The 27,086-nt window shown below is 40.1% G+C and overlaps 5 protein-coding genes and 2 long non-coding RNA genes across 18 annotated transcripts; 1 reads left to right on the top strand and 6 right to left on the bottom strand.

Annotated features, from left to right (window-relative positions):
• Positions 1-446: 446 nt before the first annotated feature.
• LOC124201988 lies at positions 447-2,625 on the top strand. Of its 4 annotated transcripts, none has more exons than XM_046598257.1 (6): positions 447-605; positions 942-1,153; positions 1,220-1,420; positions 1,486-1,658; positions 1,726-1,870; positions 1,932-2,625. In XM_046598257.1, exons 2-6 carry the CDS (start codon positions 998-1,000, stop codon positions 2,391-2,393), a joined length of 1,137 nt encoding a protein of 378 aa, XP_046454213.1. In that variant the 5' UTR covers positions 447-605; positions 942-997; the 3' UTR covers positions 2,394-2,625. The 4 variants fall into 4 exon arrangements, with proteins under 4 accessions (XP_046454213.1, XP_046454214.1, XP_046454212.1 ...); XM_046598258.1 differs by having other exon boundaries at positions 454-800; XM_046598256.1 differs by having other exon boundaries at positions 466-484.
• Positions 2,626-5,682: 3,057 nt separating this feature from the next.
• On the bottom strand, positions 5,683-6,848 carry LOC124201995. 2 transcript variants are annotated; one of them, XR_006877836.1, is made up of 4 exons: positions 6,781-6,848; positions 6,594-6,695; positions 6,407-6,527; positions 5,683-5,989 (listed from the first exon to the last, which is right to left on the bottom strand). It is a non-coding gene; the product is annotated as an uncharacterized LOC124201995 (long non-coding RNA). The 2 variants fall into 2 exon arrangements; XR_006877837.1 differs by having other exon boundaries at positions 6,759-6,785.
• Positions 6,849-9,237: 2,389 nt separating this feature from the next.
• On the bottom strand, positions 9,238-13,128 carry LOC124201994. 5 transcript variants are annotated; one of them, XR_006877832.1, is made up of 9 exons: positions 12,760-13,128; positions 12,567-12,696; positions 12,152-12,482; positions 11,603-12,042; positions 11,185-11,500; positions 10,423-10,703; positions 10,206-10,352; positions 9,932-10,148; positions 9,238-9,521 (listed from the first exon to the last, which is right to left on the bottom strand). XR_006877832.1 is itself a non-coding variant. In XM_046598272.1 (4 exons), exons 1-4 carry the CDS (start codon positions 10,423-10,425, stop codon positions 9,512-9,514), a joined length of 387 nt encoding a protein of 128 aa, XP_046454228.1. In that variant the 5' UTR covers positions 10,426-11,167; the 3' UTR covers positions 9,238-9,511. The 5 variants fall into 5 exon arrangements, 1 of the variants encoding a protein (XP_046454228.1); XR_006877835.1 differs by having other exon boundaries at positions 9,932-10,137; XR_006877833.1 differs by having other exon boundaries at positions 12,767-13,128.
• Positions 13,129-13,383: 255 nt separating this feature from the next.
• On the bottom strand, positions 13,384-15,953 carry LOC124201989 (kelch-like protein 21). Of its 2 annotated transcripts, XM_046598261.1 has the most exons (4): positions 15,643-15,802; positions 14,835-15,539; positions 14,459-14,702; positions 13,384-14,386 (listed from the first exon to the last, which is right to left on the bottom strand). In XM_046598261.1, exons 2-4 carry the CDS (start codon positions 14,846-14,848, stop codon positions 13,535-13,537), a joined length of 1,110 nt encoding a protein of 369 aa, XP_046454217.1. In that variant the 5' UTR covers positions 14,849-15,539; positions 15,643-15,802; the 3' UTR covers positions 13,384-13,534. The 2 variants fall into 2 exon arrangements, with proteins under 2 accessions (XP_046454217.1, XP_046454216.1); XM_046598260.1 differs by having other exon boundaries at positions 13,384-14,702; positions 15,643-15,953.
• Positions 15,954-16,121: 168 nt separating this feature from the next.
• LOC124201997 lies at positions 16,122-18,050 on the bottom strand. 2 transcript variants are annotated; one of them, XR_006877839.1, is made up of 4 exons: positions 17,562-18,050; positions 16,680-17,475; positions 16,482-16,589; positions 16,122-16,263 (listed from the first exon to the last, which is right to left on the bottom strand). It is a non-coding gene; the product is annotated as an uncharacterized LOC124201997 (long non-coding RNA). The 2 variants fall into 2 exon arrangements; XR_006877840.1 differs by lacking the exon at positions 16,482-16,589.
• A 75-nt stretch (positions 18,051-18,125) lies between these two features.
• Positions 18,126-25,536, bottom strand: LOC124201984 (unextended protein-like). 2 transcript variants are annotated; one of them, XM_046598249.1, is made up of 14 exons: positions 25,321-25,536; positions 22,385-22,529; positions 22,069-22,185; positions 21,642-21,924; positions 21,277-21,524; positions 21,035-21,208; positions 20,513-20,684; positions 20,289-20,452; positions 20,088-20,232; positions 19,990-20,019; positions 19,633-19,913; positions 19,431-19,569; positions 19,056-19,351; positions 18,126-18,973 (listed from the first exon to the last, which is right to left on the bottom strand). In XM_046598249.1, exons 1-14 carry the CDS (start codon positions 25,365-25,367, stop codon positions 18,797-18,799), a joined length of 2,418 nt encoding a protein of 805 aa, XP_046454205.1. In that variant the 5' UTR covers positions 25,368-25,536; the 3' UTR covers positions 18,126-18,796. The 2 variants fall into 2 exon arrangements, with proteins under 2 accessions (XP_046454205.1, XP_046454204.1); XM_046598248.1 differs by lacking the exon at positions 25,321-25,536 and adding an exon at positions 23,098-23,551.
• Positions 25,537-25,725: 189 nt separating this feature from the next.
• Positions 25,726-27,049, bottom strand: LOC124201993 (40S ribosomal protein S3-A-like). Its single transcript, XM_046598271.1, has 5 exons — positions 26,904-27,049; positions 26,616-26,699; positions 26,320-26,555; positions 26,068-26,255; positions 25,726-26,005 (listed from the first exon to the last, which is right to left on the bottom strand). Exons 1-5 carry the CDS (start codon positions 26,934-26,936, stop codon positions 25,818-25,820), a joined length of 729 nt encoding a protein of 242 aa, XP_046454227.1. The 5' UTR covers positions 26,937-27,049; the 3' UTR covers positions 25,726-25,817.
• Between the last annotated feature and the right edge of the window lie 37 nt (positions 27,050-27,086).

Genomic DNA, 27,086 nt, shown 5'->3' with positions numbered 1-27,086 from the left:
TGCGCTGGATCCGTTCTACTTTTTAGCAAGCTGCCGTATTCTACCTCTAAATTGCAAACATTCTATATGCAAATAGTTTTAAATTTTGGTATACCAATTTTGCTGCAATAAGACTATTATGCATGCTATAAACTTTTTCCCTTGATTACGTTTTGATCACACGTTCACGATGACTTGCATTTATTTTGAACATTTAACAACATGTATTTCTCCTTATTTCCTTGGGGGGTACGTGCTACATTTTTGTTGGACTTTGTGTCCTAGTTGGCTCGAAAACCTTCTTTTCAAGATCATCCAGTTGCAGGTTTTATTTTTATTTTACCCCAAGGTTTTTTTTTCTTACGGTTTGCGGAGAGATTAGTGTTTGGTTTTTTCAATAGATGGCGGTATTGATTAATAGTGCTGTTTGCTCTCAATAGAGGGCTATTCAGACGACCTGACTCCACCTACCAGCACATGAGCACAGTAATGTTGGTGTGTAATGGTGTGTTGTCTGTGCCAACCAAACTGCGTATTTTGAATTAAATTTAACCTGTTTTAAACGGTTCGTTTCGATAAATGGGTTAAGGTTAATTCACCCACAACATTAACATACTTCAGTACAGGTTGTATATAGGATGTGTAGCAACATTGTATTTGGGAAACTGTTATGTGTTACTAGTCCATTATGAGCTGGATTTTGGAACACAATTATGGAAATAGAGAACGATAGATCAAAAAAAGGAATCATGTAAAAATCCACATCAATACCCAGGCAGTATTTGTTAGACATTGGCTTATCTTTTAAAGTATTCAATTTGGTAATCTTTGATTTCTTTGTGTAATTCTGTTAGAAAGTTGGCTTTTCATTTTTCGTGCCCATTTTTCTCCTTTATCTTGTATCTCATGAGATACATAACACATATGATATGTTATTTTCTTTGATTCGATATTTGATCCAGGATATACCCAAGCTTGTTTTAACAGTTGCAGCCAAAATTTTTCTGTGCTGTTCAAAATGGAATACAGAAACATCAAACGTAAACTTGCTGAAGCTCCAAAATACTCAACTCTAACTGGCAAAGAACCTGCTGTGTGTCACCCAGTTAGACTCAAACACATTGGTGAAGACATATTATACGTTCACGTTCGTGCCGTGTGCTCTGTCAACGAGGTATAATAAAGTGTGACCTTGTAGATTATATAGCGACATGTTTGTTCTAATCATTGTTAATTTTAGGTAACGTTTGTTCGCCGAGATGTATCGCCAGATATAGACGGTCTTTGGGGGAAAATCGTGGCTGACATGAACATGTTTTACCGAGAAAATTTGGCTCAGTTGAAACCAGTTGCGACCCTAGAAAAGGATCGCCTCTACGCTGTGGAATTGAATGGAGTGTGGAACCGGGTGGTGTTTTGTGATTTTAATGAGGCGGGTGACGTAAGTCGTATTAACATTTACATTTAAAAGGAGAAATCAATTTCAAAGATGTCTTTCACATCTAGGCAATATTAGAAATTGTTGATGAAGGCTACTTTGAAACGGTTTCACCCTCAACCGTTTTCCCGCTGGAGTGTCGCTTTGGTATCTTCCCTTGTCAAAGCACTCGATGTGTTCTTTATGACTTGCAACACTTCTCTTTCGTTTTATCGAAACTTGTCTTTGATGCTGTTACAGAGTAATGAATCAAAGTGGAAAAGTTTTTTTGGTCATAAACTATAAATTTGTGGATTTTAATTTCCTAGGCACCTTCTTGATGAAATGCTGAATGCAGTCATTATCTCTCGGGAGCCAAATTTGACGGTTGTTTTTTTCAAACCTCCTGAACTAAATTTGAATGAATTTATACTGCTCCAAGTAGCCAAGCATGTTTGGTCGATTCCACCCAAGGTTCATATCGATCCATTTCATTTTGTCTCATAATCAATTCAATAACGTTATGATTATTCAGGATGATGAAAAAGACGTACCGGAAGATCCTTTGATGAATGACCCATGCATTTCATATCGCATCAAGGCATCTCTGCTGGACAACTTGCTTTTCTTTATGGCAATCAAGCGTTTCCAACTCCCACCTACCTCAGAAGTCACCGTCGACGGGCTTTACTTAGGAAACAATGCCAAGGGTAGATGGTTCCGTATGCGGCTTGAAAGCAACATCCCAGTTGCTGATCATCGAAAAGTTAAAGTCAGATTAATCGACTATGGAAATTCCGTTGAGATTGTGCCGAGAAATTGTCTGTGGGATCTGAATTCCATGTCTCCCGTAATAGCCGCGATTCCTAATCACGAATTTACCGTTCTACCTCTCAGCTGCTTGTGTGCCCGTGTTGTAAGTATGAACGAAATCGATTTACAGTCGGCTCCTTCATCTGTGCAGTCGTTTGTTTGCAACCACATTTTCCCATTTTGATGTCTTTTCTTATATTTTTCTGGACAAGATGCTTTGCATTTGAAATTCGTTGAGTACGTACCTTCCCTCTCCCTTTCTGTTCAAACTTCAAATATTTTTGAAAAAAATTGACGTGTCTCTCGTTTGTTGACCTTTGGCGCCAAATCTTCAAACTGATTGGCATTATTTTTCCGGTTATTTGTCAGTTATAACTGTTATATTGTTTGTTATAAGATAAACAATGTCTTTCAAATTTGTATTTGTTTCATAGTGTTTTATTTTATTCTTTTATCCAATTGGCAATTGTCATTTTTTACCGTAAGATGGCTTCGAGTTTATTTCGTGACATCCGGTGTCGTCTGCAATTGAACAAAACACGAGTGACGAGAGCGTTTTGTTTGTGTTTGTTTGCTGAAAAAAGCCTCTATTAATTGCACATAGTTTTGTTGCAAAAACCCACATGTGAACTGCTAAAACTATTGTTTTCTTTTTCAGAGGCTCGTGGAGTCCTGGTAGAGAAATTTCGCACTTCTTTATGGAACATCATTTCTCGTGTGGTCTGCTTCCTTCACGTGGTATGGTATTCCATGGCATACCAATTCAGCTAATTCAAACATGACACGAAAATTTGCATGAAACTAGCGAGTGAACTTTGTTCTCTGTCCCAGTTCTCAAGATTGATTGCTAGGTCTAAGCGAACAAAAATGCGCTTTTCAAGTTTTGTGGGTATGTTAAGACCAGTCCTTCAACTACGTCGGTTTGCTGTCAAAAGTTAAGCTATCTTTTCTTCGAAAATTTCCAATGAATTCATAGGTAAATTCGAGTGATTTTGTCTGTAACTTGTCAGTGATGTGTTCTATTCCGTGTACATGTTGGATAACCTTAATGTTTTTCATCAAACTTACAGTCTGAGGAAACGTGAAAGTGGTGCAGCCTACCGTCAACTATTTTGTTCAAATTCATTCTATTCTTCTGAATGTGCCATCGAAATGATACAGTTAAAAACCAACACTAGCTTAAACTAACCTAAATTCTTCTGATGTTTTATTAGAATTAATCTTAATTATCGGCTGTTTCTTTTGGACTTGCTAGATCACCAACCCCAGAATGGACCATTCTCTCATTCCATTTTCTAGAGAGCCTTGGATAACAGACTTATGGTTTCATGTGTAAGTTCACTTATAATGTTACTGAACTTTCTTCGTTCAAAAAAGACAAGGACTATACAGTCAACAAGATTCCTTGTTTGCTAAAAACCTGTTGTCTGCCACCCTTGAATCTCCCTTTGTCAACAACCAAAAAAGAGTTTCATATTGTGATCATGCTATCATAAATGGAAGTTGTGTTTACATTGAATTAAGAGAAATTGTCATACTAATAGCAATTTTAACGATTGTTTGGTTTCTTATTTAGATGTTGCCTATAAGACCAAAGTGGGGCATCTGGTTATCCCTCCAAAATAAGGCAATGGCCACACGTTGAACGCGGATCATTCGTTCTGTCATCGAACTTGACTCATTCCATCTTCTGGATTGCTTAGGAAAGCTGATTGGTGTTACCTGTGTAACTTCATTGTCATGTCACTAAATTTAAATTTTGTTTACATTTTGTTTCTTGATTAAAGCATTTAGGCAATGACCGAGAAGATGCGGCCTACATGAACGTCATTTAGGCGGCCAGCATCATTCGACTACCCTGCTGTCAACATAGCACGGAGTTTTACCCTTTAGATTTTTGGATGTTCGCGATGTGTGATGGCGTTTCCTTGGACGAGATGGTGATTTTGGCGAGAAAAATATTGCGTGAGTATATACTTAAAACTGTTTAATTATTCTTTTACTTAATTTAAAAATATTTTTTTATTTACAGGTTCTAACCTTCAGGTTCCTAAATTTGCATGACAGACTTTATGAAAAGTTATGTTCTTTCAGAAAAGTCAACAAGGTGTCAAGGTCCCTAGTTTGCTAACCCAATGGCTGCTACCCTTGAATCTCCCTATTAGCTTCTTACACAGTCCCTCTTGATTTGAGGTATTGCTTTTTGTCGCTACAATCTTATTGAACATTATTGTCATCCAGATTAAATGTTCATTAACTGCTTACAGGGTAATCCTTCACTACTGATCATGGACTCCGTGAAACTGAAAACCGACGAGAGAATGCTGTAATCCAAGACTGATAAATTGCGTAGTTAGATTAAATTACAAGTGTATTTCTGGGCTCCCTTCTTTTCTGTGGCCCCGTTTCCCTAACTAACCACTAACCAACGCCCGCCGGTGGTCACTCACCCGCTGTGAAACCAGGAGGAGGGGAGGGCTCTGGTCGAACGGGGACTTGGAAGGCGCATGATCTGAGGGTCATGAGTCTAACCCGGAAGCCTAGTATGACTAATCGCTCCCCAGTAAAACTTGCCTCGCACTCTTCTCTCCTCTTCCATTTCCAGGTAATCTCCCTGGATCTACGCCGACACTGCATGTGCGAGTTTTAGCAAGCAATCCGCCACCCAATTTGACAAAAAGTGATAGTTTGTTTTCACGGAAATTGCGTCAGACGGTTGAAAAATTTCTAGTTCAACAATCTCATGTAGAAATTAGCATCTAGTCTACTGGTGCAAATTGCGATTCTTTAAGCTTGATTAATTTAGATGATGTGTTAAAAGCTATTGTGGGTAGCTAAAAAATTGAACTAATTCGCTTTTTCAGAATATTTTGAAGAGAGATCACAAGTATCCAAAAACAACAAAGTGATCTAAAACCAAAATATTCAGAAAAAGTGGATTAGTTCAATTTTTTAGCTACCCACAATAGCTTTTAACACATCATCTAATCGCAATTTGCACCAGTAGACTAGATGCTAATTTTTACATGAGATTTTTGAACTAGAAATTTTTTTACCGTCTGACGCAATTTCCGTGAAAACAAACTATCACTTTTTGTCAAATTGGCTGGCGGATTGCTTACTAAAAAGCCTCGCACAGAAAAAATAGTCTTGAACCGGACGCTCTGTTAAATGAATTGTTTATTTTGCATGTGTTCCAAAATTAATATAGTTTACACAATTTATATACAATAGCGTTTTATTTATTTCAATATAAATTTGATTATAGATATACAACAATTGTGTGGATTTGATGTTGGAGATTGTGGGGTTTTAGGAATGGGTGTGAGTGGATGTGGGATTTGATGCTGGTGCTTATGGGGTTTGAGGAATGGATGTGTAAGTGGGGAAGGTATAGGATGACAGGAAGGTATAGGTTAACAACAGATTTTATCACCAAGTACTGCATATTCATTAAAAATATACCTCACTTCTTTTAGTAATTCATAACCAAATACCCCACCCCAACTTCCTCCTCATTCCCCCATCCTGGACATGTTTATTATTTGTTTGACATAAACCTCCCCGTGTTACTTTTTTTTGGTTCCTTCTCAATATATAAAGGTAAACTGCAAAGACACAAATAGCAATTAAAGACAATATTGGATGTCACTTCTGTAGCACAAAACCAGCACCTCGGATGCACAAGGAACAGCAACTTGATGCAGATGTCTTTCACCACCATAGGCTGCAACAACACGCCACATTGGACAGCAACACCACTGCTACGTAAACATGAACCTATAAACGAAGTAAAATTAATCTTCAGCTTCATTGGAAATGCTGTATGAAATTTTAAAAAAATATGCTACATATCACTTCAAATATTCATTCAACCCAAATATTATATGGCAACATTATCTTATACCTATCATGGAAACTTAAATTAATAAACTTACATGAAACTAGATGACTGATTTAAATACAAATTCATTTAAACTTTAAAGGATACTCTAAAGTGGAACAAATGAACAAAACTTCTTTCAGAATCTGCCTTTCTTGCATAAACAAACCCCACTTAAATAATCCATAACAGAAAACAACCCTGAAGGAAATAGCTGTTGACTTGACGAAAACCCAAAATGTTAAAACTAACCAATGAATGCAAAGCTTAATCACATTTTAATTGTAAACTCTATAACTGGATAAGATTGTCACCTTCAAATAGTGTATGTGTTCATGATGTTCGCAGCAAAGGTAAATGTGACTTCCATGCAGCCTGCACGATTTGATGAAAGTCCTATATTGGATGGCTTAAGTTCCTTTTATTAAGAGGTGCCTGCATTCAAACATTACAAATGTTATGATCCACATATATTTCAATCAGTTTAATTGTTAATTTTACCTTTGTAAAAGCAGAATGTTACTCAGCTTCTCGACGTGGTCGACAGTATGGTTTCCAAGTCTTTCAGCATCAAAATTCGTGTCTCAGCCAACAGCATGGTGCCTACAACAAAAACAATTTTTTCTTTTAATTATTACGACTAAATCCATCAAGGGAACTTCACACATTGATGGGTGGACCAATTTACCAAATTCGTCAATCACTTCAATCAGGCTCTGAAAAGAGCGACTACTGTCTTCCATGTCTGTGTGTGACTAACTGTGCATTATTCAAAACTCGTACTAGATGTCGCTAGTGTCGCCGATGTTGTTCTTTCATGGTGAAACGAGGCGAAATGAGCGAAACAAATTGTTGCTAATTTATACTTATTCCTGTGATTTCAAATACCAAATTGAACTTCGTATCTTATGTAGGTTTATCTTTACCTATTTTTCTTATTTTTATACTGTACCAACTTATTTCTTCAAATTCTAGATGCCTACCGTCAGCGACTGTCAGTCATTCCAACAAGTTGACTACTTGACTTAGTGCTCGATCAATTTCCATCCATTAGATCTCATGCTGTCAAAGCCTAAAACTCATGTTTGAAGAGCACATATAGTCGAACATAAATGTGCCGAGATAAGGTATTTCCCCATTACTGCTACCAGATCATTACAATTCAGATTTTCACATAACATAGGTATTCTTGCTTATGGACGATAGGATCTTTTCTGAATCTCACAATTTTGGTGGTGTACCCTGCAACAGCATGTTTGTTGTTTCTGCTGATTTTACTTTGGTTTAGAAGGCAACCCAGCTAAGAGATAGGTAGAGTTAAATTTCTTACAGGTAAATTTGTGTTAATTTGTAAATAACGTAGAGAATTTCCTTGTCCCATTTCCCCTTAGAGTTTCAGTGACATGAAGAGTGTGAAGTGAACCACCTATCACCACGCTACTGCAATACTTCATGACACTTTCTTTAGCATCAGGAAATTTATCTCAACATGTGGAGTAATGCTGTTGGTTGCTGTAAATTCCATTTTTTCGGTTTTGTTATCATGAACTTTTCAGTATGCTTCTTAGAAAAGGTAAAGATTGATATGCTTTATTCATTTTTATATTTTTATTGATGTAAAACATTTTTTTTTAATACAGAGCACGCAGTTTCTTTGTGGAATCGTGTGGTCCTGGGACGGAGATTCTTGAGTCAGCGCTGGTTTTGTCCATGACCAACGTTCTGCTCCATCCTTATCTTCCCGGCGAAAACTTTTCCAGCTTCTGCTTCATCGCGTCGTACACAAAAATACAACTTGTCTTGCTTCACTGAAGAGTTGGAACACTTCAGCCGTCGCTTCCGTGCCTCTGTTACACACCTGCAGTCACTCACCACGGGATTATGCCCAGGTACCCGACAATTTACTTATTTTCGTAGATTATCTATTCTAATAGTATACTTACTGGTGTCTGTAATAATTCCGAAATCAGGCCCTACTTGCGCGCAAACGTATTGTTACTTAGACGTTTTTTTTCTAACGCTAGATGGCTTTTCAGCTGTCAAAACAGTCAGTTTCTGTTACTTTAAAATCTCTTTAAACATTTATTGGCAGCTGTTGTTTTGAAATTTTTTAGTGAAAACTGACGATAACTATTCCCCCAACAAAGCTCACTTGTAAGATTTTTAATATTATGTTATTTTTTTTTACTTCCGGTTTTATCATTTCAGTCAGTAGTTCAGTAAATATTCATTCGACGAGCAAAAGAACCACAAATTCGTGATCCTCGTCAAATTTGTGGTAAAGTTCATGTTTTTTTTTGTACGTTTTCGTACTTCCGGTTTTGAAAATTTTCCTGAACTATAGTTCAGGAAAATTCTCGATTTTGGCAAAATTTTGGATTTCGTTTAAATCACACCTAATCGACCCCAAATTTCATGGAGATCACGAATATGTGGTTTAATTTGACGACAGCTCAATGGTTGAGGCGCTGTGGTCACTTCCGGTATACTTCCGGAAAATTTTCAAAAAACTAGCAAGTGAGCTTTGTTCAGTTTACAATTCTCAATATTGCAAGCTTGATTATAAGTTTAAAAAATTGCATCTTTAAATCTTTGAGCTAAAAAACCTGACTACTGAAATCTGACTGTTTCTATCTGTATTATGTAACTTTTATTGGCATTTCACTTAATAACAATTGTTTTGTCTTTATTCAGGCAATGCAGAGGAGACGTCGAGAAGATGGACACCAAAACATCTCCGTTATCTCCAAAATGTCAGCGCGGATCATCATTTATTGTTGGTAATATTTGTGTTTGTGTTAGTTAATCCGTTGTCTGCCACGCCTTTGTTCTCCCCTACCTCCTTAGCACGGGCCTCCTAGAGGCCTCCTAATAGCGTGCATTCCATCTTCCCCTGTCAGCCCGGACTTGTCAGCAATGGCAAGTCCCACCTTGGTCATGGATCCTTCAGACATGGCGCGTAGAGAGTAGAGAGCAACCTACGGGTTGTATGGCGTGGCAGCCAACAGGTTAACTAAAGTGTAGTGTATGTATGTATGTGTGTTATTGTAAAAAGTGGTGGAATTGTGGGTGGAGGTGGGACAATAAAGCAATTCCTTTTCAAGTTCTTTGTTTGCTGTGTCTTATAACTTATAATAAAATCATGTTTAGCACTTGACTGGTATATTTCTTACAACTTTAAAGTTTTACATAAATTATAGTCAGAAGTGGATGATCATCTCCTTACTCTTTAAATAAACTTATATGAAGAACCAAACACTATTTGCAACTCCTGTGGCACAGCAACTTCAGGAGAACTCCAGCACAGCTACTTCAGTTCTTTTTCTTCAATCCTGTATCAGCTGCATAATGACATCTCTCAACTGGAAACAAGCTGCAAAACCACTGTACATTGAACAGCATAGGCATAGCTTTAAGTATCACCAAGTCCTATGGGGAAAAAGGAATATTATTTTTCCATGATCAAACTTAAGATGCAAAAGAAATCGTGTAAAACAAACAACATCAGACATTTTTCCAAGATTCCATTGGCAATTGAAATTTTAAAAGAAGATTAAATCCCAGGAAAAGAGAATTCTGTACATCTAATTCTGAAGTGTTAGAAAAAGTTTGCAATACAGAGTGGAAATTTTATTCTAGTTTGAGCAGAAGAAAGTTGTTAACTCAAAGGAAGCTGATCGCTATCTCTGATATCTTTCACAGAAACTATTAGTTGGAAGCCAGAAATAGCACCACTTATTGTCTACATAAGATCAGAGTTAACTTGTCAGTTGAATTTAAAAAAAAAAGAAAAGATGCAAGACTTCCCAAGTTACACCCAATACATTCAATTAACTTACCATTTCAAAAAGTCTTCCTGCAATGACACTTCACAGGATAACACCAGCTCAATAAAATGCATGCAGCAGCTGCAGCTCAACTTGACTCGATCACACCTTTCACCAGCTGGCTGCAACAAAACCACTATGGCCATGATGCCAGCCATGGAGCTAAGAATTTGTTGAGTTCTCACATTCTGCAACAGTTGAGCAACGGGATCTCCAACCTGAACACCAACTAATAAAATCTATAGCATCATTGCAGGGAAATTGATCAACAAAATTACTCTACTACCTCTGTAGTGTTTCTGCGTGAGATGAGACGTGCACTTGAACAGGTACAGCTAACAACCGACGACAGTCGACATTTCGGCAAAATGGAAAGCAGTTTCAGTCCACGTGATCGATTATTTGGCCAATTGGAAATTATATGCCGGATTGCCTGTAAATTCACACAGGAGGACACAGGGTCTAGGATTAATTACATTTGAGAAATCCAAACTAGAATTTACCATTAAATTTAAATGCTGAAAATGTAGATCGACACCGCAATTCCGTAACGAATTTGGAATACCTTTTCACTTGGCGTTTCGGAACAAAATGGCGAAAATTTCGTCCTCTCAAAGACACTCGCGTCATCTGGCGGCTGGGGGACAACTTGATTTTAGCCACCTACTGACGGAGCCAAAAGATTCCTCCAAATGTTATTAACAATACCCGACAATAGAAGTATAGAACTCCAGTGCCCGACAGTAGAACTCCAGTTTATGGCGGGAAATGGAGTCACATTCGTCTACAAATAAAAAATGAAATTAAACACTTTCAGCATGCTTTCAGGCCACTTTCACTGCACATGCAATGGAATTTAATCGAATCAATTATACCAAGAATAATAGCAAGCTCACGAACCACCAACCCGAACCAACTAAAAGCAATCACATTCTAAGAAATGCCTCACAAGTGGCAATCCAGCTAATTAAGCCAACATCAAAATTCAAAACCTCACAAAAATAAAAAGGTCTAAAAATGGCGACTCTTTCTCTCAGAACCTCATAATTCAATCAACTAACAATGAGCCAAGAAGGTAGGGGGCCTTAAAGTCTTAAAGGGCTAGCCTACACCCAACAACTGAAGACAAACTTGGCCACAAGGTGTCATCTTCAGTGTCTCAGCCAACAACATGGTGCCAACAACAAAAACAATTTCTTTTTAAAGAATTATTACGACTAAATCCATCAAGGGAACTTCACACTTTAATGGGTGGACCAATTTACCAAATTCGTCAATCACTTCAATCAGGCTCTGAAAATCTGACTGAAAAGTCGCGGCAGAGTATTAATACTTCGGGGCGTCGGTGTAGTAGCTCGGGGCAGCGTTAGTTGTGGTATAAAACTCCGGTGCCTTAATGGTGTAGAACTTGGGGGCCTCGGTCGCAACTGGTCGTTGCAGCAGTTACCAACTCGTAAGTTGTCTAGTAAGGTGGCGGCACTGCGGTTTGGTATCCGCCATATCCTGGAAACGTCGGTACACCAGTGTTCGTCCCAGCCAACAACGTTACAACACCCAACAGCAGCACGAAGCTATAGTTAACTAAACAATTCATAAATTTTAACATTAATTTTCAATAATAACTGGCTGACTGGCATATTAGCAAACAGAAAAAATACTCAATGTGAAAGAGAGAATATTTACCCATAATTACGAACTGGTTACACGATGAGGAATGTAATTGATGACAGATAGTGCACTGCAATTGTTTCCGTGTCGGAGATCGTCACTCGATTGATTTCGACCACCTTTTCTCACTCCTTTTATACGAATTCTTTTACGCAGAGTATTACTTCGGGGCGACGGTGTAGCAGCTCGGGGTAGCGTAGGTTGTAGTGTAGTACTTAGGCGCTTCGGTGTAGTTGACATGGGCAGCATACGTAGTCGTTCCTATGCCTTAGTGGTGTAGTAATTGGGAGCCTCGGTGCAGTACTTTGGCTCTTTAGTGATGCAGCTCTAAGCAGAGTTATACTTCGGGACGTAAGGCGGCGGCGTTGCGGTTTGGTATCCACCATATCCTGGAAACATCGTCGACCCAGCCATCAACGATACAACACCCAACAGCAGCACGACGCCATAGCAAACTAATTAATTAATTAATTTAAACATTACAATTCATTAACAACTAGCATATCAACAAATAGAACCAAGTAGAATTGACACAAAACTCAATATAAACAACAGAATATTTACCCATAATGGCGAAGTGGCAATGCGATGAAGGAAGTTGGTGACCAATACTGTACAGCAGTTGTTACCGTGTCGGAGATGCTCCTCGACTAATTTTCCTTCGCCTTTTTTTCTCACCCTCACCTCCTGAGCCTTGCGGCTATTTTACCTGCTTGATAGTACGTCCCGTTCTCACCCAACCTCTACACCGCTGCATGACACGTTTTACGTAATGATCTCCGTGACCTTCGAGCGTCGAGGCCATGCAAACTGGCCTTTCCTTTTGCAGGTTGACGTTTGAGTTTGAGTCATATATATATTCACCAATATATCATAAATTTGAGCAATATTCAGACTACAAAAAGACAGTTTTAGCTCTGCAGTATGGAAATGATAATGAAAGGGTATAATGACAATAAATGCAGTAAAATTGTGTTACCTCTTTTGAGATGAAATAAAACTTGTCGAGTTGGCTTGGGTTGAGTGTCCTGTTTTTTAATATTTGCGTACATGGTGATGTAACAATGAACAACATGTGATGCATTCTACATTTATTGGTCCTTACTAACCTGTTAATTAACAAATAAAAAATGATGTAAAAGTTAAGAGAAACAGAAAATAGAAATAATTACGATATACACATTTTTTGAAGCAGCGGATGTGAATAGAATCAAATTGATTCTGTCAGTTATTGGGCATTTGAGGTAATAGTTGCAATTATGAGCCATCAATTTCCTCATTAACATCCAAGATCCAACACAAAAACTTGCTGATTTCTCAAAAATGTGTTGATGCACTTTTGCCCCAATCCCAACCCAACAGAATTCAATCTTAAATAATAAAATGGCAGTTTGTTTGTTTCCTCTCTACTTAACATAGTCTAAGTAACAAACATAAGTTTCATACGACATTCATAAGAAGAGCAAAGCAGTCTTAAGTTTCTTTTCTTAACAACCTAAAAAGGGAAATATCGCTAGAAGTGGCAGCCAGCACCCAGCAGCCATGACTGAAAGGAAATCCCATCCCCTTAGTTTTAAAAAGAAAATATTGGGAATATGCCGCCATCTAGCGGAAGATAAGGTACTAGGCAGCAGACGTCCTACTAATTGACGCCTGCGAGTTCGCATCCGGATTCCGGAACGAGTCGCTCCACATGTTCATCAGTTTTATAACCTCGACTCTTCTTCCCTAGTATAAACTTTAATAAAACATAATTTTTTTTTTAATAACTACCGCAGTGTTTTTGTTTACTTGAATGGGAACTAATGTTCTATTTTATTTGAGCAAGACATTTTCATCACAAGAAATTTGTTTTTTAAATAATTAGCCACATGGAAAATTTGGAATACGACAAATTTTAGTTTTCGCAACATTTAATCTATTAAATCAATTGAAAGTGAATAATGACTAAGACGACCAAGGTAAATTTTCTGTTTCAATGAGTCTTTCCCATTTCGCCCCCATTTCCCCCCACTTCGGATGCTGAGTGGCCAAGGCGATGCGCTGTGTCGCCATCACGGACAAATCAGGATAGTTCTTTGTAAAATCCAACCATTCCGGCTGGAAGCAGAGCTCGCAGCAATTGTCCACCAAAATCTTCATGGCACCTTCAAATACTTTGGCAATCGAATGGAAATGAGACCAGACCAGCATTTTGATGACGTTTTCGGTTTCCAGCTGCTCCAGCAAGTCGTCGGCGCACACTTCCTTGAGGGTCTCGATTCCGTATTTGTCCGCAGCGACGAAAAGCAGCGCGACGTTCTCTTCTTCCAATTTGGGTTTGCTCCCGGTGTACATGTAAACGAGCAGCTGTTTGAAAACGTCGACTTCAATGTCGGTGATCATCACTTGCCGCGTGAGGGACTCCATGAAAGTTGACTGGAACATGGCGGCGAAAACTGGGCTGCCGGCCGACAGAATCGCAACGTGAGCGCCCACAGATTGGCCGCCAATGAAGTTGAACTGGACGTCGCACAGGGTTTGATTTCGGAACATGTCGGCCAGTTTCCCCATGGTGCTGATCATTTTATTTTCGCTCGCCGCTCCGAAATCCACCCACAGAGTGATGTCTTCCGGCGATCGGCTGAACCGCAATTTCTTGATCCACTTGTCAGTCTCTTCCGTTTTGCACAAGTGTGTTTCGTCTTTGTAATTTTCCTCGATGTGGATCCAAACGGCAACCGGAAGCCCGGATTTCGGCAGCTTTCGGCAGATCCAACCGCCAGGACAGACTGTTGTTTCAGTCAACGGTTGCTGATGCTGTTGTGGACGAGTGGTTGAGTTGGTTACGGTCGTCTCACAGTCACTGAATTCTTTGCTGCTGCTGCTTACCTCGACAGTGATGGTAATAAGATAAGGCTTGTCTCTCAATTTGTCCAGCACAATTTCGAGGTGGTAAGTGAAGATGAAATCTCGTCCTTGGGAAGTCTTGTGCATTCTGATCACCTCCTTTGCGCCTTCCTGGTGATTTCTGTTTTCAAAGTTCCAGCGAATGCGAAACAGACCATGCCTCACTTCCTTAAACGAGAAAGGCATGTGATTGATACTGAATGTGCTGGACTCGGTCATGTTGCACCTAATGTTTGGGAAGGAAAACAATTCATGTAGGACATATGTAGAATTCCAACAGTTGAGAGGTCACACAAAATGTGTAAAACATTCCAATAATTCCAATATTCCAACACCATTTGTTTAACATGAAACTTACAAAATGCAGCCCATAAACCAAATATCCTCGGTGGTGTAGTACTCGGGAGCCTCGGTGGTGTAGTACTCGGGAGCCTCGGTGGTGTAGTACTCGGGAGCCTCGGTGGTGTAGTACTCAAGCCTCGGTGGTGTAGTACTCGGGAGCCTCGGTGGTGTAGTACTCGGGAGCCTCGGTGGTGTAGTACTCGGGAGCCTCGGTGGTGTAGTACTCGGGAGCCTCGGTGGTGTAGTACTCGGGAGCCTCGGTGGTGTAGTACTCAAGCCTCGGTGGTGTAGTACTCGGGAGCCTCGGTGGTGTAGTACTCGGGAGCCTCGGTGGTGTAGTACTCGGGAGCCTCGGTGGTGTAGTACTCGGGAGCCTCGGTGGTGTAGTACTCGGGAGCCTCGGTGGTGTAGTACTCGGGAGCCTCGGTGGTGTAGTACTCGGGAGCCTCGGTGGTGTAGTACTCGGGAGCCTCGGTGGTGTAGTACTCGGGAGCCTCGGTGGTGTAGTACTCGGGAGCCTCGGTGGTGTAGTACTCAAGCCTAGGTGGTGTAGTACTCGGGAGCCTCGGTGGTGTAGTACTCGGGAGCCTCGGTGGTGTAGTACTCGGGAGCCTCGGTGGTGTAGTACTCGGGAGCCTCGGTGGTGTAGTACTCGGGAGCCTCGGTGGTGTAGTACTCAAGCCTCGGTGGTGTAGTACTCAAGCCTCGGTGGTGGACGGAACTAGACAATCATCGATTTGAAAATTAGTTTTTAAATATAACTGGTCATATACAATTTAAAAAATAGAATTGATTCACGGCTCAATATAAAAATGAATACTTACCAATGATTGCGAATAAGATTGTTTAGCCTAATTAAGGTTCTTGTTTTGAAAGCAAGTCATAAAAGTTAAAATCTTTAACTGCTATTACGACGAAGAAAGCAGTTGTTGCCGTGTCGGAGATGCTCACTCGACTGATATCTTTCAGTCTTTTCTCTCTCCTTTTATACGATTTTTTCTCACCCTCACCCCCTAAGCCTTGCGGCTATTGTACGTGCTTGATAATGAGCACCACGTGTCGTTCTCACCCAACCTCTTACACCATTGCATGACACGTTTTACGTAATGATCTCCATGACCTTCAATTGAAGGAAAACTGAAGAAAATGCCTTTCCTTCTGCAGGTTGACGTTGTTGGGGATGGGTCTACAACAACCAATATCAAAATAAATACATCAAAATAAATACATCAAAATGAATACATCAAAATGAATACCACATCAAAATGAATACATCAAAATGAATACCAAATGGTTACGGCTTAAAACTCACTTTATATACCAATTGACATGAATGACATCTGCTGAGTCATTTGACTCGTTTCTTCGGTGAATGAATAAATTTTCCATTTGAACCGTTTGAAGGATAGTCGGCTATTTTTTAAAATATTTCTCTGCAACCTTAGCTAAATTTCAAACACATGATTAATTTATATTCTTTTCATGATGTGCACACAGTTGAGCCTTGTTAGAAACCTCTTTTCTAGGCCAATAAGTTCTCAAAAGTTGTAAAAATGCTAACACTGGACTAAATGGACAACTACGTCACTGGTTACCATCACACTTTCGTACAAAAGAAAAGATTCTGATAATTTCTCATTTGAATAAAATGTGATTAACTTACAGCGCGTCGTATTATCGATTGGCAACAAGAACCACCGAAAGAAAAGATTTCGTCAAAATCACTATTCATGGATGCCATACTAGCTGACCGTGCTGATAAAAAGCAAATCTGCACGAAGCAGCCAACCGTGGAAGAATAAACGTTTAATCGGATTTCTAATTACCTTAGAAATCTAATAATTCAGAGTCAGGCCAATACCTTGCTTAAGTGTCCAGTATCATGCTGTACGTGTTGTTATTGCGAGGATCGTGAACACATGTGGATTTTGGCGGTGACGCTAGAACCGCTGGAACGCACATAATTTAAGTAAAAAAGAAATCGTCTTTATTATCGATGAAGCTTCAAACATTTAACATTACACAAATAAACGACAAATGTCGGACCATTTTAAATTATACAAAACTCTTCACCTGGCGTATTTCTTAAACAGCTGCATAGCGTTGAGTCACCAGGAATCCAAGCTCCGGATAGTTCTTCATCAGGTTCTGCCATTCATTCGACTGACAAATGATTTTGAAATTTCTGGCCACAAAGTCAAGAGCCGCTTCTTCGATTTTCTCCACCGAATGAAGATGATTTGCCCAGACCAATAAGTCAACGGCATTACTCGTCCGGATGCTTCTCATCTCAGCAGATAACGGACGCACTTCTCATTCAGGTCCTCGATAGCGTATTTGTTTGAAACTACGAACAGAGGTTGAGCCATGGCGTCCGTCAAAGGAGCCAAAGTCTGGCCGGAGTAAATGTAATGTAGCATCTCCTTGAAAATCTGTGGCCGGATGTCTTGGACGAATAAGACTTTGCCCGTCATGGACTCTTGAAGGTTGTGGTAAAACATGGCAGAGAAAACAGGACTTGTGGCAGCCAAAATGGAAATATGGCCACTGATTTTCTCCTCGTCTTGGTACAAGAATTTGACATGGCAGTTTGTTTGCTCGACAAACACTTTCTCCAGTTGCTGCGCAATCAGCTTGCCACGACAGAACTCCTTGGACTATAGAAATAAATTAATACATTGTAATATTAGAACGGAATTGAAGCAAACACTATTTACACTGAAATTACAATATTGTGTTTTACCTTGGAAACTTTCACATTGTCCTTTTCTTCGGCTAATGGTGATTTCTGGGCGTCTGTAAGCTGTTTTGCAAACTGCAACTAAAAGTGGAAGGTTGGGTAGCCAAATGTTCTGATACCAAATTTTCTTAAAGTCCATAACTCGTCTGATCCAACAGCTTTTTCCAAATTTATTCTTCTGTTTTCATCATTGTTGATTGTAACCCAAACAGAGCAAGGCAGATTATGGTCACAATTAAAGATGACATCTTTTCCTCCACACAAACTAATAGTGTTGGTAGAGCACTTGAATCACACAGTAAGAAATTTCGTGACACGCTAGACAGACACACAGACAGCAGACAATCCTCCACAGTTCCCCGTCCCATACATGACTAGGCACGAATTCGAGTGCCACCTGGTGGGCGAAAAACCAACCCCTCGACTGATTTTCACAATTGAGATTTGGTTGGCTGCCGCCCGGAAGTCGGACGCGTGGTGGACATGGCTGTACCGATTGCTGTAGAAGATGAAATGAGCAAACAAGTCAGCTGCTTCTGCCGACGCACGAAAAAAAACAAGTGAAAATCGATTATTCATTTGTTTTTACTGAAGCAATGGCGGGAAATGGGATCACATTGAAACCACAGATAAAAAGACAACTGTCAAAATTACCTACTGTGAATCTGCGCTTTTTAAATAATAAAAATTTCGATTCTGATATTAAAAATTTACCGTAAACACATCTGAAAGTTTTTTATAATCAGCAGAGTGTGTAAGACTGAGGTTTGTATTAAGATCTAGCTAAAGGCTAGACAACTTTCTTGACGGAAGACCGACAGGTTTAAATGTTTTTTTTTAATATAGTTACAAAGGGAGTACTGCATATCGCAAAAAGGAATCGTGCAAAACTTTAGACATATTTATATCATAAGTACATACAAACATACTTGATCTCACTATATTATGCATAGAAAGAAACTGAATGCCTTGAAATGTGTGACTGTGCAAATTGCGAGGGAATTAACATTGTAATAACGGCATCTATTTCTGGTTATTTCTGAATTTTCGTATGGTGTCTATAGCTTGTCACTTGCATTTGATTAACAAAAAACAATATTTCTTCATTATTATTATTATTCTTTTAGATGATCTTGTTCATTTCAGTTTTTTCCCTTTAAAACAAATTCAATCGGGAAACTTAATTAAATTCTCAGAGACGGAAATAATTCTTCAAATCCCTGTATCCTTTCATTGATCTAATTTCCAGGGTTTTCTCCAATAAGGAAACTGGATTGAGCGGGTAATGATGGGCCGTTCAATAAATCTTCCTGGCGAGAGTCTAATGCGATCGCAGTAGTGTCGGACATCAAATAATCTGTACAGTATCCGCCTTGCGTGATGAGCGGAGAATTTTCGTTGAGTGTGTGATCCCCCTTGATGAATAAAACAAAAATTCATAATAATTATTCATTGGCCATCAATTGAGAAAAATAAAAATTTTCATTCAAAACTCACTGAACCAATTGCTTCTTCTCCGTTGGAAAAGATCAAGACGTGCTCCAAATTGCTGTCACAGTCTGATATCCGCTTGGTTGCGTCACCGCGCTGCGTTCTTTCGAGTACAGTGGCACTACGAGCTGCTTGGTAGAGTATCCGACTGAGGCAGAAATAGACGACGTCAGTAATGGCACGCACCGTGTAGTCGGTGACGAACGTTTGCCCACGCGCTGCGCTGCCAACTCCGCCGTCGGGCGAGACGGCCATCCGCACCGATTGAACGCTGCGTGAAAGTTGAGTAGAAGACGCCGACTCTGTTGCCGTTGGCATGAAATGAATATTGAGTAATGGAGGTGAAAATAGAATGATGGTAAATTAGTTCAATCTACTGACCCATTGCCGACGAGTAGGACGTTAGGGCCTGTGAACCGTAATGACTGAATGGCCCACTCTCAAAAACTAAATTTTCTTTCCCAACTGTCACTTCCACACGTCCTTCAAGGATCAGCACGAAATAGTCGGCTGGTTTTCCCTGAGTAAATGAATACAAATTAAAATTTAAAAAACAAATAAAAGATTTTTGCAAATCATTTACCTGCTGAAAGATGAGCGTCTCTGCCGGGTGAAACTCTGATTTTTCTTTGTTAACGCGGATAAAGCGAATGATTTGACTCTGTTGCATCAATCGCCGGAGAACGTTGTTTGAGATCAATTCGGTCTTGAAGAGATCAATTGATGAACTAAGAAATTGAAACGCTGCTAGAGCCAATTGCGGGGAGATCTTGTGAGCAGTTTGCTCGTGGTACTGCAGGGCGAAGCCACTGAAATCCTGGAATAGTCTTCCTTTCTCTCGTCGACGTTTGCTGCGGTTGTCCACTGAAAGTGACAGCAACAATGAACAATTTTTATCAAAAGGACTATAGATAAGAGGGTAATCGATAAAAAGTCTTACTCCACACGTCCGTTTCGTCGACGATTTCAGCTATAAATAGAGACGGAACCAATTATTAGAGTTGTCGCACAAAATATTCAACTTAGAGAACTTGATACCTTGAATTAACTCTTCGATAATGTCTTCAAGCGTGACCAAACCAACAGTTTCGTAGAAAGGATCTCCATCTCCTTGGCAGTTGACTCGTTGAACAAATGCCATGTGGCCTTTATGGCCTTCTTTGAATTCTTTAAACATTATGTCCTAAATGTGAATAAAACTGTTAGTTGTTGAGAGATATAACACATTTCCGTTCATACGAGTGTGGTATCTTCGAAGATGAAATTGCACTGATTCTTGTAAAATCTGCACAGCGTTTTCAATGGAATGGCATCCTGCGGATCTACCAGAGCGAGCTCTTTGATAAAAAGTAATCCGATAATGTTATTCCGTTCTCCGTCGTAGATGGGTACACGCGAAAATCCTGTTTAGAAAACAAACTTCATCTTTTACTTCTTTGGCTTTTAAATATTTGTAACGTTACCTTGTTTCATAATCTCAGAGACGGTCTCGAAATCGAGTAGTGAATCATAACTGAGCATAAAAACGTCTTCCAGCCGAGTCATAATGTCGCCCACCGTTTTCCGTCGAAGTTCCAACGCACCAGCGATAATATTGACTTCTTCCTTCTCGAGATCGTGGTATTCTTTCGTAACCTGAAAAAAAGAATAAAGAAAAGTGTAGTAATGAAATCAACGACGCCATTCACGTACTAGCTCTGCCAAAACCGTCTGCAAAATACCCGTAGTACTGAACCAACAGCGCCAAGTAATTTGATAAAAAGTTGGCGGAAAAAACTTGGACAAGTATTTTCTAATCAAAAGTTTCAAATTCCGCACAGCACCACCATTAATATCAATAGACCTACTACTACTACACTACGTATAGGGTTGCGGAGTAGACACAAAAAAACATCAGCAATGCGGATGTTTCCGCATCAGCGAAAAAAACAACAAAAAGGTTTGCACTGCAACACGAGAGATGTAAAATAAATGGAATAAATTACCTTGATCAATTCTTTTAGCCTTTCTCGGTTGTAATAAGCGCCGAGTTCTTCGCCCAGTATCCGATCCAGTATCAAAGAGATGGGATACGACATCGGGAAGGTGATGAGCATAAAGAACTTTGTTATCCAAACTGTGTGGGCTCCAATGGCAAGTCCGTGACGTGAACAAATGGCCTGCATGTTCCCGAAAAATAGCCGAGTGATGATGAAATCAGACAGGTACGTAAGTTGCATAAGAATACCTGCGGAATAATTTCACCAAAGATGACGATGCCTATAGTCGATCCGATAATGGCGACGATTCCCGACGTCAAATCGTCCAGCAAAATGGTCAACGAATTGTTGACCAAGACGTTGCCAAGGAGCAAAGTGCACAAGAGATAATTGCCGTGATTGCGGACGGGACTGATGGTTTTGGCGTATTGTTTCTCTTTATCGGTGCCCGTGTTTTCGTAGATTTTCAGCTCGGTCCGATCGAGGGCCATGAGACCTAGAATTAATTCAAAGAAAACAGGGTTTGGCGTGGGTTTGGCCGGATTAAATTCGATGGCTGAGCAAATGGGTTTGATTGAGGCATAAATTTGGACTTGTTAGATATAATGGCTACCCAGATTGAGACCGGAGAAGAGACCCGAAAATGCCATTAGAAAGACGATGATGATGACTTGAATCCAAAGGGGAAGCGCCCGCTGATAGGTCCGCACTTTGAGTCCCGGCTCGCTGCCTTGATGAGTCCAGTGACTGTGGCCGTTGGCACGCTCCAAAGAGCAGATGTAGAAGGCCGGTGGTGTCTTTGGTTCGTCCGTCAGACTTTCATCGACGAACTGATCAGTGCTCGGCAAGCGGAAACTTACCAGCGTCGAGAAGGCCGTCAATGAGCCTTTATCGATCTGCCGTGAAAGGCACGTCCGTATAGAATCATAAAACAGCAATACGTAGGCGCAATGGTCAACCTCAATAAAAGCAGACGAGTCTCGAGAGACGAGGCAAAAACACATTTTTGACTAGTATCTAGACAATCGTGATTGACTTACGTGAACGTTGACGGCGAAGGGCAAGTTATCACAGTCGGCACCTCGGTCGCGGGCTGCCATCACGAAACGGAACTCGGAATCGTTGCTAAACTCAAACCCAAACAAACGAGCCGACACCTGAAAAAAGTCAATAAAAAGTCCTAATTGAAAATCAATAACTAACTCCCCCAATGATTAAGTTTAAGAACAAATTATTATGGAATATATCCAAGGCGAGTTTTGTTGGATTATTATGTTTGATCAATGATGCGCTGGGAAAAAGTTGACATGTTGACGAGAAGAAGAAGCCATATATATAATAAAATGACGAGCTTACAGTTGCTCCGGCCAAGACAATCGAAACTCCATCTTCGTAGCTCACTCCTTTATCGACCTCTTCCACGCGGAGGCCTGTAATTACAGCGGGGCGGAAGTCAACAATAGCCGAGGCGCTCTCGTTAGTCGAACGAATCCCGCGGTTGCTGTTAATACACAAACAAAACAATTTTTAATCAAGACAAATTTAATATTATTATTTTTGCTACGATTTCCATCTATTATTAAAAAAAGATTTTGGGTTGGAATAAACCTGTCCCCCCTAAAATACCGCAGCGTGATGAAACGATACCCCGGGCAAGTCGCTGCCATCAAAAACGTTCATCACGTGACTTCCATGAGGAACCGCAGTGTTGACGTCACAAACGTACGATCCGTTAGCTTTACACACCCAAACCCCCCTGCTACTGTTTTCTGCTTGGCGCATGCGCGTGACTCAGTTAGTAGCAGCAGCAGCAGCAGCTCTTTTGTTTTGGAACAGCCAGTCTCTTTACACACACAAGTATAGTCAGGAGCCAAGTAATACGACCGTGTTTTGTATAATCTAAAAAGGCGGAGTTTCTTATTTGTTTTTGTCAGCTGTTTACAGACGGAAAAATGAAAACAAAAACCGACGCCTCTAATCCGTTGGATTAATTAAAGATAACGACGTTATTTGTTTTAAAAAAATAGTAATAATAATCCAAAGAAAAAGATGATGATAAAAACGGTTACACATAAGGCAGAATGAGAGGGGATCCATTTCGTTTGGGTTGACAGAGAACCAAACTGTCGCCGACGACGAGTGGTGGATCAAAAGTTGACGGTTTCGTCATCAAACAGCGTCGATCAATAGTTGCATTCCGATCCCATTGTAGGTGCTGTATGCCGGCCGTCGAGTGACACAGTGCCTCTGATTTGGCCACGACGGCCACGTTGAGGTCGTCGACACCACCACAAGCGCACAATTTAATCCGAAATATCCCATGGCCGTCCTCGTGTAAATGGGCTTCAATCGGCTCCTTGTACAAACACTGAATATCACCATCAGCAGCAGGCACTTGACCGGCACCAATTACACTCGACTTGATTAATAATAATATGGAGAAAATGACGAAGCGAAAGAAATACACTCGTCCGTTCGACGTCATGTTCTCCAACGTTGTATTTACGATAAGACTCTAGCCAGCCAGCCAGCCAGCCCAGCTAGAGGGGGGAATATAGAAAAGGAGGGCCGCGCATGCGTGCAGACATTTCTGGGCTATACACAGCCGAAAGCTAAATGCGTTGCCCTGGCTACTACTACCCACACTCGAAATGGCGGCAAAAAATAACCAGACTTTTTCATTTTGAAATATTTAGTGTGCTGTGTGTCGCCATAGTTACTATATATAATACACCCAATCTTGAATTGTCTAAACCATTAATGAAAAAGTGTCTAGACAAATCAATTTCTCTTGTTTTGTTTTAAACAACACGAAATTTATGTGTGAACGAAGAAATATGAAACTACGACGTCTTCTTATAACCACATTTACCTAGACAGACTTGGCAATCAGGAGACCTTGGCCCGTTGAACCACACCTGATATGAGTGTGAAAATAAATATTGACGGAAATATCTTATCGTTAGAAAACCACGTGCGTCTCAAAGTTACTTTAACCGACTAGTCAACTGACGTTTCATGGCTACTAATCTTCATCGAAACGTGTTTGACATTAAAATATAGTTAAAATAGAATCAGGTAAGAAAACATTTTCAGCCACTTTTTGACGAAATAACTTTCATTATTTTTAAAGCGAGTTGAGATAATAAAATGCGATAAGCAACTACATAATCTTCTGAATCGGTGAGCAATAAATCAAATGTCTGATTTGATATGGCCACCAGACTGTTACAACGATTATGTAGGTCAATTATTACACCAAGTGACTTTTAAACAAAAGCAGCCGAGTTCTGGAAAAAGAAATGGAATGCATTCAACCGATTTTCAATGCTGACTCCAATTTAATATGTAAGAAAATGGCGATTAGTTTTTATACGCTACGAATACCCTTCATTCCACCTATAAATTATGCCCCAAATTTTTATTCTTGGCACGTTGTCGGTACTATTAGTTGTTCTATGTCTATGTCAATACGACCAAGTCTCTATGTGTACGCCAGGAAAACTTACATTCATTACAGACATGACATAACTTCTTATTTCTCATGTTCTCATTTTATAATCGGGATATTTTTTCCGGGGAAGTTTGGTTAGCAACAACAATAGGACCGCGTGCATCTCAAATAATTTTTCTTCTGTCACGGAGCAGAAAAAAAAATGCCTTGTCATCCAACATTCGTTCAGTTTCTTTCAATATTCAAATACAATTTGTTGCATTTGCTCGATTTCACAGCCGCGCGTCTAAATTCACGAGCCGAAAAATTGCCATGTCATCTAACAGAAAACATTCCTGTAGTTTCTTTTAATATTCGTCTGCGAATTAATGCATTAGGGTCCAGATTCACGAAGTTTCTGTTTTACGTTTTTGGCATCATAAACACGAAAAAGAAACTTGGTAGTGGGAGACAGGTTGAAAAGAAAGAACTTTCACTGGCCAAGAGCCCACTAGTCTTGCCACAGTTCTCAATAGCTTGGGGAGCTCTGCAGATCAGATATCTGACTTGGGAAAAACAAGCAGTATCAAACCAACTTGAGCAACATTCTAGTCATCACGTGATCACGCCAACGACAAGCTTATTATTACTTTTTTGTTCAGTAATAATTTCAGAACAAGACCATATGCTTAGTTCAATGCCTCACTAGTGAAACCCCCGGATTAAAAGTTGTTTAACGACCCATTGTATCAAGTAATGTCTAGCTTTCATCCTGAATCACCAAGAAAATGCTTAAATGTCAATGCTCACGTAAGCTCTTAAATACACTAGATTAAGAAAATTAAAGAAAAGTTCTTACCTTTCCAGTAACACGAGTAACCACAACATCGACAATATCGGTAACATTTCACTTTAACTTTTCTTCATGAGATGGATAACGATAAAACAATTATAAATTAACAAACTGCAGCAGCTCTGCATTGAACCGTATTTTGAAGTTCACTGTCGGCATGTAGTGCACAATTATTCTACGAGAACTATTTTCAGCAACCGACACGTTCAATTGCAGAACCACTTACTGAAATAAGTCTCACGCCGACAGCGGTAGTTGGAAAACCTTGTTTTTCACGCAGACCTTACTCTAATTTACTAAGATTTTTTACACATCAATTCTTGGACTTGCTTCATTACCTAAATTAATTGGTAAGTTTAATTTGAGCGTAAAAAGAAAAGTAGGGTGTAGGATAATAAATAAAACACAACCTTGACCAGGCAAAGCATGTATTTAACTCTCGTTTCATATTGGAAACTACGGTAGTTAATCGACACCAGCCCAGTAAATAGACGAAACACTCCTTAGGCAGCAGCTTGGGTGGGAGGTGCTGCTGCGATGTCGGACATCTTGGCTGCTTTAAGTTCCTCTGCGATGTGTGTCTCATCTTTAGGTTCCAGGATGGAAACATTGTCTGGCAAAGGTCTCTTGGGTCCGTTCTTGTTGTTGGGATCCCACGGCAACATGATCTTAACCTTAATACCAAGTACTCCTACAATAACAAAGATGATTAGAAAGATTCCTCCCAAGTCAATATAATGCACAATAAATTACCCTGGCGAAGCAAGACGTGTCTGACGGCAGTGTCGACGTAGACGTTGGTGGGTTCTCCACTGTGGATCATCAGACCATCGACGAACTTCATGCTCTTGGCTCGCTGACCTCGAAGTTTGCCAGATACAACAACTTCACAACCCTTAGCTCCAGACTCCATGATGAAACGGAGAACACCATAACAAGCTCTGTGTAACAACACATTACATCAGAAATGCACTATTTAAACGTCAGCCTATTGAATTAGCTTACCTGCGAACAGCCAAACCACCAATGAGTTTGTAGCGCAGGGACTCAGCTTGGGCAATAGCACACAAGCCACGAGTAGCAACCTTCTCAGCATAGAGCTCAACAGTTCCCTCTTGGAAGCCAAATCTCTTTTGGACAACAGATGTCAACTCGCGAATGCGACGGCCTTTCTCACCCAAAACATTCTGGGTACGTGTAGCCAGAATGATGATTTCTGTGCGAGTGGGGGCAAGGCGCACCTAATAGGAAAATGGGTTTTAGATATCTACACAGTAACAAAATAATTTCACAAGAATTACCTCAACTCCAGAATAACCATCTTCGGCCAATTCACGGGTCAAGAAGGCGTTCAATTCAGCCTTGAAGACACCTCCCGCCACAAACTGTAATACAAAATTATAAGAAAATTAGGTAAACTCAAGCACACTGACAATAGAAACATGTCAAGCCAAGACGAATTTTATCCTCCAAAATCTTTCACATCCTGGTTAGAAACTGTTCTATTTCATCAATAACACCTCAATATTCAAACGGTGAATATGTGAGAACAAGATGAAAAAGATTCACGTGTTGAAAGAATTACTTGCCTTTCGTTTTTTCGAGATCTGAGCCGTAGCCATTTCACGTATTTTAAGACCGGTCTACGAGAGGAAGAAGGAATACACAGTACTTTTTCTGTAGACGAAGTTGACAAGCCCAGCATTGCCTCCTTCTCAACCCCCTCTTTCGGAATTCATCTTCCCACATAATTTATTTCAGTTTGCTTTTTA

Source organism: Daphnia pulex, chromosome 9, assembly GCF_021134715.1.
Source record: "Daphnia pulex isolate KAP4 chromosome 9, ASM2113471v1".
Lineage (NCBI taxonomy): Eukaryota > Metazoa > Arthropoda > Branchiopoda > Diplostraca > Daphniidae > Daphnia > Daphnia pulex.
The sequence above is the reverse complement of the archived record's forward strand: the minus strand, read 5'-3'. Positions and strand labels throughout refer to the sequence as shown.

Bases quoted from the DNA above. Each gene is read 5' to 3' on its own strand.
- LOC124201984 (XM_046598248.1), bottom strand. From the start codon at position 23,513: ATGACGTCGAACGGACGAGTGTATTTCTTTCGCTTCGTCATTTTCTCC. The intron at 21,925-22,068 runs GTAAGTCAATCA...CTTTCACGGCAG, and splicing joins CCTTCGCCGTCAACGTTCAC to ATCGATAAAGGCTCATTGAC. The intron at 19,352-19,430 runs GTCAGTAGATTG...CAACGGCAACAG, and splicing joins GTCCTACTCGTCGGCAATGG to AGTCGGCGTCTTCTACTCAA.
- LOC124201994 (XM_046598272.1), bottom strand. The intron at 10,159-10,205 runs GTAGTAGAGTAA...ATGATGCTATAG, and splicing joins CACGCAGAAACACTACAGAG to ATTTTATTAGTTGGTGTTCA.
- LOC124201988 (XM_046598256.1), top strand. The intron at 1,154-1,219 runs GTATAATAAAGT...TGTTAATTTTAG, and splicing joins CCGTGTGCTCTGTCAACGAG to GTAACGTTTGTTCGCCGAGA. The intron at 1,871-1,931 runs GTTCATATCGAT...ATGATTATTCAG, and splicing joins TTTGGTCGATTCCACCCAAG to GATGATGAAAAAGACGTACC.
- LOC124201993 (XM_046598271.1), bottom strand. From the start codon at position 26,936: ATGGCTACGGCTCAGATCTCGAAAAAACGAAAG. The intron at 26,700-26,903 runs GCAAGTAATTCT...TTTGTATTACAG, and splicing joins AGATCTCGAAAAAACGAAAG to TTTGTGGCGGGAGGTGTCTT. The intron at 26,256-26,319 runs GTAAGCTAATTC...GTTGTTACACAG, and splicing joins GGTGGTTTGGCTGTTCGCAG to AGCTTGTTATGGTGTTCTCC.